Source organism: Capricornis sumatraensis, chromosome 17 (genome assembly GCF_032405125.1).
Source record: "Capricornis sumatraensis isolate serow.1 chromosome 17, serow.2, whole genome shotgun sequence".
Lineage (NCBI taxonomy): Eukaryota > Metazoa > Chordata > Mammalia > Artiodactyla > Bovidae > Capricornis > Capricornis sumatraensis.
This window is the reverse complement of record NC_091085.1, coordinates 10,256,176-10,267,757: the sequence shown is the minus strand read 5'-3', so window position 1 is coordinate 10,267,757 and position 11,582 is coordinate 10,256,176. Positions and strand designations below refer to the sequence as shown.

At 35.6% G+C, this 11,582-nt stretch overlaps 1 protein-coding gene across 7 annotated transcripts; it reads left to right on the top strand.

The window, feature by feature from the left end:
* Positions 1 to 2,754: 2,754 nt before the first annotated feature.
* FGB (fibrinogen beta chain) lies at positions 2,755 to 10,475 on the top strand. 7 transcript variants are annotated; one of them, XM_068989758.1, is made up of 9 exons: positions 2,755 to 2,882; positions 3,112 to 3,132; positions 5,636 to 5,827; positions 6,304 to 6,487; positions 7,426 to 7,653; positions 8,175 to 8,288; positions 8,648 to 8,773; positions 8,984 to 9,269; positions 9,833 to 10,475. In XM_068989758.1, the coding sequence occupies exons 1-9, from the start codon at positions 2,781 to 2,783 to the stop codon at positions 10,062 to 10,064; spliced, it is 1,485 nt and encodes a 494-aa protein (XP_068845859.1). In that variant the 5' UTR covers positions 2,755 to 2,780; the 3' UTR covers positions 10,065 to 10,475. The 7 variants fall into 7 exon arrangements, with proteins under 7 accessions (XP_068845859.1, XP_068845863.1, XP_068845861.1 ...); XM_068989762.1 differs by lacking the exon at positions 3,112 to 3,132 and having other exon boundaries at positions 2,766 to 2,882; positions 5,636 to 5,693; positions 6,338 to 6,487; XM_068989760.1 differs by lacking the exon at positions 3,112 to 3,132 and having other exon boundaries at positions 2,766 to 2,882; positions 8,657 to 8,773.
* The last annotated feature ends 1,107 nt before the right edge of the window (positions 10,476 to 11,582 follow it).

The window sequence follows — 11,582 nt, the reverse complement described above, 5'->3', positions numbered from 1 at the left end:
TTTCTGTTTTCTCTGTCACTGATTTACTGCCCTTGACTTACATAAGGGGATCAGCTACTACAAAGAACCCTGCACTATTGATCTAAAAGTATAACTGCACAAATAGTACTCCCTTCCTCCTCCACCAATGGCATCAACGGTTTTTTTTTTTTTTAAAGAAATATTTTAGTAAGCAGAATCTCTGCAAATGTATTTCTTCTCATTGAAACTACAGTAATTTACTGTGTAATATTACACACTTTAAAGTGTTGGTATAGCTGTATAAAACTCTGTGAAAACTCTAGCAATAACTAGGCTTAAACTCATAGTTATTACCACTCCATCAGTCATGCCTCTCACGCAGATATGAATATCCAACCCACACTCGCATATTACAGCGAAAATGTAAGAGAAAATAAGGATGGGAGTCTGAGACACTATAGTTTCAAGAAAAAATGGCTAGCCAATTCAACAACAGCAAACCTGGGCCATTTCTTTACCATGTTTGCATTTTGTTGGGCAATATGTTGTAATGGACACAGAGTATGAACTGTCTAATTAGACAGACATGGGTCAAATCCTGGTACCAGTACACCTTGAGTTCTTAACCTCTGAGCCTCAGTTTCATCATTTTTAGAACTTAAAATAAAAAAGTGATTATTAGAACTTGGCATTTGAGGCCTGTTTCAATGAAAAGATAGTTCACTCATTCATTCTATGATTGTTTTAATCAAATGCCTACTATGTCTTTCTTATTCACCAGTGTATCCTCATCTTCTATTACACTACTTGTCACATAGAAAGCCCTCAAGAGCTATTTGTGGAATGAATGTTCAGTCTCAGTCTTATGGAATGTAAATTTTAGTAGCTTCCTTCACTTTCCTGGTGATGATGGTGAGAATGCCTGTCAGAACAGAACAGAAAAGTGAGACTGTAAACAAATTTTCCCTTTAATGTTGTACAAGATACTGTGATATAATAGAAGGAATTTTAAAAATTAACAGACCTCTGGAAATTAAATAATTGTTCTACTGCTAGTTGATGTAATGTCAGTGTTTGAAAATGAAGTAATAATGTGATATTGTTACCTCAAAAAAAAAATTTTTAGTTTTCTTAACATAGTGAGTTGTTTTAAATCAGTAAAAGTCTGACATCATTAAAACCCTGTCCAGATGGTTAAAATGGTCTTTTTGTCAGTTATATTTTGAAGGAAAGTATTATTGCATCTTATTCTAATTAACATGTAGATACATACATCTGATTTCCTCAGAGTGTGTATTCTTCTAAGAATGTCTCTCAGTCATGTACAACTCTTTGTGACCCTATGGACTGCAGCACACCAGGCTCCTCTGTCCATGGGGATTCTCCAGGCAAGAATACTGGAGTGAGTTGCCATGCCCTTCTCATGCCAGGGGATCTTCCCAACACAGGGCTCGAACCCAGGTCCCTGGTATTGAAGGTGGATTCTTTACCATCTGAGCCACCAGGGAAACCCAATGAATGAGATGTAAATTTGGAATAATTCAGTCAACTGTTTTTCTTATTTTAAACTTAATACTTTGATTCTATAAATCTGAGTTTAAAAGATTTAGGAATGCAACTTAAGCTATCCAGAGAAGAAAGAAATTTAGTGTGTCTCATTCCATTATCAGCAGTCCATTTCCAAGCATTATTTAAAACACACTCTTCAGATCCAAACCTGGGTCTTTTTAATAAAATCACTTAAAATTGGATGACAAAGGTTTCACTTTCCATACCAAAAAGTCCAGAAAATGCTGTAAAGCAGCACACTTGCTAGGATTTATGCTGTTGGCTTTGGTTTTCCTATTGATTCTTGTAAGACTGCAAAAAAATGAAAAGATAAGAGAGATGCATTTGTTAGCGTATAGGAAATCATGAAAGGAAATGGGACACATTTAGTGTCTGAACTTATATTTAAAATAGGTAAATGAAGGCTTCCCTGATAGATCGGACACGACAGAGACTTTCACTTTCTTTTCACTTTAAATGAAGGCTTCACTAATGTTAAAATAATTGTTTTAAAGATAATATAAAAATAAATTTTAAATATCTATCCAGTCACCATAATAATGATTTTCATTTAGGAATCTGTAATCTACTAATCATTTTAATACAGTTTACAATTATTTGAAAGTTTTAATGTATCAATAAAGAACAAAATATGAAAACTGGTTAGAGCAAAAAACAACTACATTTTCTTTTTGATGTTTGTCTATCGTAGCATAAGGCATGAATATTAATTTTGCTATTCTGATTAATGTCTGAAAGATAAGATGAACATATGGTACTGTAATTCTTGAGTTTAGTGGCCTTTTCAAAAACTAAATTACAGGATTACCTCCAAACAACATTTATGGTAAGTGTTTAGTGAGTTCACAGTGTTAGTGGGTGCTTGTAAGTAGGTCCAATATTTTGTGCTCAGATTAAAAGTATTTTTTTCTTCACACTTTCTTTGGGAGCCTGTGTAGCATCCACGTTATTTCACAGGAAATGTAATACGCAGCTCTTTTAGGAATTTCCCTATTTCCCATCATGTTGTCCAATTAAATGAACTGAGGAACTTTGGTATTACTAAAACTTGGCCAACAGAGAACAACTGTATGACAAGTAAATAAGTCTTGCTGGGAAGATGTTGCTTAAGGGATAAAATGGCTCAGTCAACAAGTAAACCAAAAAATTAAATGTTAACTAAGGAAGGTAACCACTTGAAAAGGGATAGCTAACACAGGATTCAGGTATATATAGGACTGAAGATCTCTCAGTTAAGTCCAAAGCAAAGGATGATTTCTTGGAACTTCCAAAAATTTAAAACCATGAAACATCTATTACTGCTACTTTTGTGCGCTTTTATAGTTCAGGCCGGACATCTTGACTATGATGAGGTGACTTTTACATATTATTATATTCTTACTAATACTATTAATATAAAAATAACCAAATCATAATCTTACCTGAATATTTATTTTAACGAAATTAGCATTGATTTTAGTCATGAAATTGAATTGTTAATTTCTAGGACCTATTTTAGTTAAAGAATGTTGTATAGTATTTCTTACATAAAAACAAAATAATAATTTCTCATTTTCTGGTTTATCATCTTTATTTTCCCAGGTAGACGATAACAGAGCTAAGGTAAGGTGTGCTTTTCTTGATTGTTGTTGTCCTGAGTAGTATGATTTTCATTTTTTTGAAAACTTGAAATTTTCACAGACTATAAAATAAAAGAGCAATATTTTAAAAGAAAAAAGCTGTAATTGCTGGGTAGCTCTTTGGTGAAGGAAGGTAATATATAGCTCCTGAAGTTATTGGCTATTGGTAAATGAAAATTGTGAACTAAATCTAAAAGTAAAATAGATCACATTCTGTGATATAAGATTAAAAATTGTTTTTTTATTGAAAAATTTATATATTGTTATTGTTAATGGTTATGAAATATAGCACTCCATTTAGTTTATTCATTCATAGAACAGTTTTGCCTCAAGTATCACTCCTACTGGCTTGGAGATGTCAAAATACAAAAATACATTTAGAAAAATGACACTTTTAAGAATTTAAATTTTATTATCAGATGACTCCTAATCTAATTACTTGTATATAACATAGTATCTGCCACACTAGAAATAAAAGTACACAGTGAATGAAGTAATTAAATGAAATGATTCATTTTGGATCATTTGTTGAATTTAAATGGAACCTAATATATAGCTCCTGAAATAATATATAGCTCCTTTTAATTATCAAAGTATACATATAAAAAGATAGTTATATGGTTAATTGAGTTAGGTAAGAAAAATGTAAAGAATGTGTAAGAATCAACTTTTATGGAGCAGTAGGCTAAGCACTTTTACATTCCTTCTCGCTGACTAATCTACAGAGATAGTTTGCTTTTTTATCCTTCCAACTGGATCCTCTAGTTTTAGTTATTTCAATAAGTGGTCTTCATAAACCTAAATATCCATATAATTTCTTTTAAACAGTTTTCATTTCCTTTTCTCTAGTAAAGCTAGATCACCATTGCTACCTTTCTAATGATCCTCTAAAAGAAAGTATTTTTCTTCTGTTATAATTTTATTTGTAATAAACAGATGAATCACATTTCATAAAATTTCTGTTAGAACAGACCATCTTTGACTGTGACCATATCTTCAAAATATATATTTCCTACAAATCTTCATACAGTATTATTTTTATTGCAATTACACATAACATACTGTAGTTTAATTTCAGAAGTTAAGCAGGGGAATCTGGAACCAATCTGCCCAGGTTTAAAGTCTAGCACTCTCCTACTAAATGTATTGTCTCTTACTGAATAAATGATAGTAAAATTCCAAATACAGTTATTCAGTGACCTCTAGACCCACAAGATAGCTAGAGAGCTTAGTCTCTGGTACAAATGTAGTCCTTTGTTAATTTTTAATTAAACCCTGAAAATGAAAGGTGTGGTGGCGGTGGTGGTGGTTTAGTTGTTAAGTCGTGTCCGACTCTGCAACCCCATGGACTGTATAGCCTGCCAGGCTCCTCTGTCCATGGAATTCTCCAGGCTAGAATACTGGAGTGGGTTGCCATTTCCTTCTATACCTGAAAGGTGTAATTACTGACAAAGACCATATGATGATAATAAAGTTAATCCAGGCCAGCACTTTTGCATTGTATTGCATATTTTCCACTTTACCATCTTTTAATGTTATATTTTTAATTTGCAAATAATTTAATTGCAATGCACATAAACTAATAATTATTTAAATGAAATAATTATTTTCAATGAGAAATCATGGCATTTGATAAAGCAATCATGTAAGAAATTTCATGAGAATGATTTGACAATTTTGTTAATAGAAGACAAGATTGGAGTTAATAGTGGAAAAGCCATTTATACTATAGTATCTGTTACTGTTATGTGTGATTGCAATAAAGATAATAATGAGAAATTAATATGTGCCAGGCACTCTTCTAAGGGTATCACATGCAATAAGTCATTTAATACTTAAAATCATCTTATATAGCAGATACTATGACCACCTTTGTTTTAGAGATAAAGTAATTCACCCTCAGTCTTAAAAACTAGAAAGTGGTGTGGGTCAGGACTTGAAACCAAGTAGTCTGGCTCCAGAATACCTTATTCCTTTACAAACGTGTTAGAGCCAATTGGTGTCTTATTACAAATACATTTGTTTTTAATACATCTATATTGCCACTTAAGTATTATTAACTAAGAGCTAGTGAAATAATCAATTCATAAAAATTGAAAGTAATAAATAATTACTGGAATTTAGTAATCCAAGTGGCTTGAGAACGTTTATTCCTCCTGACAGTATAGATTTCATAGTATTTTGTGTGTTCTAATGTATAGATTTCAGGAATCTGAGTTCATTGCTATTCATTATCTGATGCAACTTTTTTTTAAGGACTCTTTTTAAAACTTCTCCGGGTACAATAGCTCTTTTCACTGTTTTTCTTTCTGCTCTTATTAAAGAGACCTGGGGGAACCTATTGATTTACCAACAATAGCTAGTCAGTTGATGGTCCTTAAAAAATCATCATTTAGTAACCTAAGTTATAAAATAAGACTGTTGGGATACTACATCTCAAGTTTTCTGCAACACTCTTCGTTTTATTTCTGCCTGGCCCCCTGAAGTTACCTTTGGATGCCCGCGGTCATCGGCCCTATGACAAGAGGAGGGAAGAGGCCCCCAGCCTGAGACCTGTGCCCCCTCCCATCAGCGGAGGTGGCTATCGGCCTCGTCCCGTCACAGAAACTGCGCGCCAGAAGAAAGTGGAGAGAAAGCCCCCTGATGCTGATGGCTGCCTGCACGCGGACCCGGACCTGGTGGGTGCACACATGGCTCTGTCCGCCATGGGCCTCCCGTGTGGAGAAAGCCGCATTCATGTGTCTTCCTGATGAGCACTGACCCACGTTACCATCACTGTCATTTTGCTTGCTTCTTTTGGATGTAAATACAGAACATAAACTTACTGGGCTTTGGGCTAAGGGTGCTTTTCTAGTTTCCTTTGGTCTGCAACCAAGATTACAAATCAGGACACAGGATGTTGCCTCTCCTTCGTACTTGCCCACTTTGTTCAGGTGGTAATACTTTCATACCTAATTACCTTTGTTCTATGGTAAGGATTATTTTTAATCTTCAGAGAATTATAATGGTGAGTCTAGAACTTCTGGTCTTATATAAAGAAAATCAAATTGCAAGTTTTTATATTGGTGAAAGTTATCATTGAATTTTCACTATGTGCTTGTTTTGCAAATACCTCAATCCTACATCTTATGTTGCCTATTTTCTTCGTATATAGGGTGTGTTGTGTCCTACAGGATGTCAGTTGCAAGATACTTTGGTAAAACAGGAAAGACCAGTCCGAAAGAGTGTAGAAGATTTACGTAATAATGTGGAGTCTGTTTCCCAGACCTCTTCTTCCACCTTTGAATATATAACTCAGCTAAAAAACATATGGAAACAAAGGCAGAATCAAGTAAAAGGTAGATATCTTTGTGGTTTCTGTTTGATTCTATTACAAAATTGAAACTGTCAGAGTGCTATGGGGAATGCACAGTTCTGAGAAGATCCAGGTCTCTAGATGAGCCTGGGTAGTTCAGTATGAGCCTGATTACCCCAAGGTCCTCACTTAGGCATCTTCACCTGCAGCTTGTTATGTAAGCACTATTCAACTCTAACTCCCAGTCTGGCATCAGCAAGGATGATTTTCTGTGAACATTTTTACTGTGAGCCCTTATTTTTATTCAATAAGAAACTTATGACTCTGAAGATAATATATTCACAGAGTGAAAATTTAGCATTTATAGATTTAACCTTTGACATTTTAAATGTATGTGTCTATGATATCTTCAGTTGAATTGCAAATAATGATCCCATCGTTTGAAATTTGAGATCTGAATTTTGAGTGCTGTTGGCCTGGTGGTTAGGAATCAGCTAGTGACTGAACCAGGCATAGGTGTCTCAGGGAATAGCCTACCCAAATCTGGACATTTTTTCAAAGAATCATGGCATTTCTCTTGCATATTTCTTTTGTATTTCTGCTGCAGTTATGTGCGATGGATAAGTAAATTAAGTGTATCTACTCTGTAAGATGTTAAACTTCTGAGATAGAAGGCCTAAGTACTGCTTTCTCCTCTTTTCCTTATCAAAGAAATAAATAAACAACTTATTGAATATATCATTAGGCTTAATTTTTACCTTAATCTAAAGTAAATTACTAGTGTAGTGACTAGACTATATGTTAATTTATGTATACCATGGACCAAATAATTTTCCCTAAGTGCAACTACATATCATGACTGCCCAATGCCCGAGGCTAGTTTATGCTCAAAATCAAAATCATGATTGTATAGTTGAATACATTTAGTTTTTTTTGTCAAGAGAAAATGCTAAACATTCCTACACAATTTCATTTTTCCAGATAATGAAAATGTAGTAAACGAGTACTCCTCACATCTGGAAAAGCACCAGTTATATATACATGAGACTGTGAACAGTAATATCCCAACTAAGCTTCGTGTGCTCCGTTCAATTCTGGAAGATTTGAGAAGCAAAATACAAAAATTAGAATCAGATGTCTCAACTCAGATGGAATACTGCCGCACCCCATGTACTGTGACTTGCAATATTCCTGTGGTGTCTGGCAAAGGTAACTAGTTAAAACATATTTCTAGAAGGTTACGAAAGAATTCACACTCTCTGAAAATAAGAGAACTAAAACGAGTTCAGTGGATTTCCCCCAAAAGATCCTAAGTACATCCCAGCACATCATGAAGATATCCCCAGTATACCTAATGCACTTGCCAGCTTTTGAAGAGTAGGAAGCAGCGTGATGATGCTGGTAGCACAATGGGTGTAATGTACATACTTGCTTGAATAGATGGGAACCATGGATAGATGTAGGGATTTCTCCATCACATGTGTTCTGGGAGTTTATGGATATCAGGACACAAAAGGTGAAGAAGGGCTTTCTCACTCCCTTGGAAGATTGGATTCCTTGAAACCGAGTGTGATTTTTAGGAAGAGGAAGCTTCAGTTTCTGTAACATTTATCCTCAAATGTCTAAAATAAAACATTCTTTAGTAATCAGTTATCTTACAAACTTGGTGACTAAATGCAAAGTAATGATGTTGTAGTCCCTAAATATAATTTGTTCTCTTACGGTTGCAGAATGTGAGGAAATCATCAGGAATGGAGGTGAAACATCTGAAATGTACCTCATTCAGCCTGAGGATTCTAGCAAACCATATAGAGTATACTGTGATATGAAAACAGAAAAAGGAGGTACGTGTTTGATAGCTTTTGACTATTATGCTGAAATTATTTTGATACCATAAAATGCCAGGAAATAAAACCTAGCTTTAACAAAACTAACAATGAGCCATTTGATTTGGAATCCAATCTGATATTTTAGAAGTTATAAAATATTTCTGATTCACAGTTTTGGGTAAAAGATAAAGCACTTGCAGTTTCCAAAGAGTTTGCACGTTTTCCTTTCACATTTATTTCGTTGTTATGTCTATTTAAGGGCACTAAATATCAGTGGGCATAAATTAAATGGGCAAGGAAAGCGGACGTTGCCCCCCAAAGGCACATTATTTGTTATTGGTTAATATGTGTTATTTTTTTTCTTTCAACCAAAGGATGGACAGTAATTCAGAACCGTCAAGATGGTAGTGTTGACTTTGGCAGGAAATGGGATCCATATAAACAAGGATTTGGAAATATTGCAACCAATGCAGAAGGGAAAAAATACTGTGGTGTACCAGGTAACAACTGGGAGTACAAAATAAGATCATTCTTTATTTAGATTTTTTTCCATTTAAAAAATATAGTGTTGGTAGTTTGCTTTTAGGAGTTTTAGGAGGTTAAGAAGAATTTACAAAAGGAGCATAAAAGCTAATGATAAGAGGGGAAAGGCAGTTTTTTGCTTTCACAGTTTTTATTTTTGGTGAGATTTTATTTTCTTTTTCCTTTAGGTGAGTATTGGCTTGGAAATGACAAAATTAGCCAGCTTACCAATATGGGACCCACAAAGCTTTTGATTGAAATGGAGGACTGGAAAGGCGATAAGGTGATGGCAATCTACGAAGGATTTACTGTACAGAATGAGGCCAACAAATATCAGCTCTCAGTGAGCAAATACAAAGGAACAGCTGGCAATGCCCTCATAGAAGGGGCTTCTCAACTGGTTGGAGAAAACCGGACCATGACCATCCACAACAGCATGTTCTTCAGCACGTACGACAGAGACAACGACGGCTGGTACGTGCTGCTGCCTCTCTCCTGCTCTCAGTGCCCCGGCTCGTGTTGCTGCCTGCAGTCGTTAATGACAGCAAACATGGCTAGTGACTCTCGTTTCTTGGGTAGTTCCTGTGTGCCAGCACTGTACTAAGCTCTCTCTGAAACACTTCAGCTATAAGGTTGCCACTGCTGTCCTCATTTCACACATGAAGAGGAGCAAGATTAAGTAATTACAACTGTAATTTGAGCCCAGTTACTTTCTAAGTAGTGAGTACTTAGATTTCTGTATGTCTATCATGGACTGTGTCTTTTGAAACCTCCATTTTGTTTTCTAAGAATCTGTAACACTAAGAGATCTGAAAGCTATCATTTCAGGATAACATAACGAATAGTGAATTTGCCTCATGGGCCCAATTATCTCCCTTTCTCACTATAGGGCACAGAAAGCCCTTGGCGCATTATTGTGACTTTTCATATAGAATCAGAGGGAAGGAATATTGCACCCAGCACTCCTCTGTGGGCTTTGCAAAGAATTAACTTGAAAGCACTGCAGTTGTAATAACTCCAAACAAATTTCCTTTCAGGAAAACTACAGATCCCACAAAGCAGTGTTCTAAAGAGGATGGTGGTGGATGGTGGTATAACCGATGTCACGCAGCCAATCCCAATGGCAGATACTACTGGGGTGGAGCGTACACCTGGGACATGGCAAAGCACGGCACGGACGATGGAGTGGTGTGGATGAACTGGCAGGGCTCCTGGTACTCGATGAAGAAGATGTCCATGAAGATCAGGCCTTACTTCCCAGAGCAATAGTACCCCCCACACAGAATATTATTCTTCTACATGTAACAACATTTTTGTATATCATGTTATCAGAATTTTTTTTTCATACCTTATATCTCTCTAAAGCTATCAAAATGTCATTGGTGTGAGTTTTCAGAAAAAGTTTTTAGGACAAATGACATTAAAAACAGCACATGGTTTTCTTTCATATTTGTCATTTCCATTGTATACAAAGAAGTAACTAAAAGGATAATTGTGGACAGTCAGTGTTCATAATTTCCATTCCAGTGAATTGTGAGAAATTTCAAATTAGGAAGAGAAATTGAGGTGAAGTAAAATCATGTGTTTAAAATTCACTTTGAACCTCTCTTTATTTATGTAAGCTCTATCACAGAAAACTCAGAAAGATTTATTCATTAAACCAGTTTATGTTACAATAAATTAATGTTGTCTTATTTTGTAATCCACATGGTCACTGAGTTAGGCTTTGAACCTGTGAGCAAAGAGAAGCATTCACAACCTCAAGCAGCTAATGAGCTGACAGTGGCACCCTGAAGGTTCAGCGTCTCACTCTGCTTCACGAAAAGTCACTGCTCTGCAGGGAGGTAGACTTGCGGATCAGAGAGACCAAGAGCACAGTCACAGTCAAGTCTTCTCCATTTGTTTTTTGAGGGAAAGAGTGAGGTAACAAGTAGAATTTGCCCCTGGAAATTTGGCCTACTGGCCTCAATTGGGTTTTTGTTTTACACATGGTCACAGCAGAACTAAAACAGTAGTGGATTTCTCTTCTTTCCACTTCTTGGGAAATGAGTATGTCAGCTCAAATTTTCTTTCCCTTTGTATTCTCCATCTGCCCTGGGACAACCCTCTGACCCTCTGGCTTCCTTCCCTCTTGCAGTGTCACTGCCACTGATTTTCATGGAAGCATTGATCTGAAGCCCATCTTTTTCATCTCTGCATCTAAGCAAATGTTCATTTCTATCATGGCAATGCCATCACTCTCTTAACTCCTCATCATAGCCAACCTTACCTTTTATCCAGGTTCCCTGCCGTAAGTTCTGTCCCATACCTACCTATATTCAAGATGTTACTGTTGCAATAAATTAATATAACAGTATATTAAGTGTGCTAAAAATAGAAAATTGTGCTAAACATAGAAAATTCTGACCAAGTTACTTTCCTACTTAATGTTAGCTTGTTGTTATCTAAATGTTAAAATCCAGGCTTTTTAGCTGGGAGTGAAAATGGTTTGTTACTTGGTCTCAGCACTGTCTTCTGCCCCTGCCCCCTTTCACCATACATCTACATTCTTGTCACAGTGAATTTTCCACCATGCCAGGAAAGGGCAAGCCCCTTTATATTATGCTCCTGTTGTCAGCAGTATCTTTCCTCCAATACCATCTGACAAATTGCTGTTCATTTTCAAGGCTTACTTTAAATGTCATTTGTTAGGGCTACATATCTTTCTGCTTTGCCAATAATGAGCTCTTATTAATCTTTGAGATTTTAATAAATTTATAACTATATAATATATAAATTTATATATAT

Bases quoted from the DNA above. Each gene is read 5' to 3' on its own strand.
- FGB (XM_068989758.1), top strand. From the start codon at position 2,781: ATGATTTCTTGGAACTTCCAAAAATTTAAAACCATGAAACATCTATTA. The intron at 3,133-5,635 runs GTAAGGTGTGCT...GGCCCCCTGAAG, and splicing joins TAGACGATAACAGAGCTAAG to TTACCTTTGGATGCCCGCGG. The intron at 5,828-6,303 runs GTGGGTGCACAC...CTTCGTATATAG, and splicing joins TGCACGCGGACCCGGACCTG to GGTGTGTTGTGTCCTACAGG.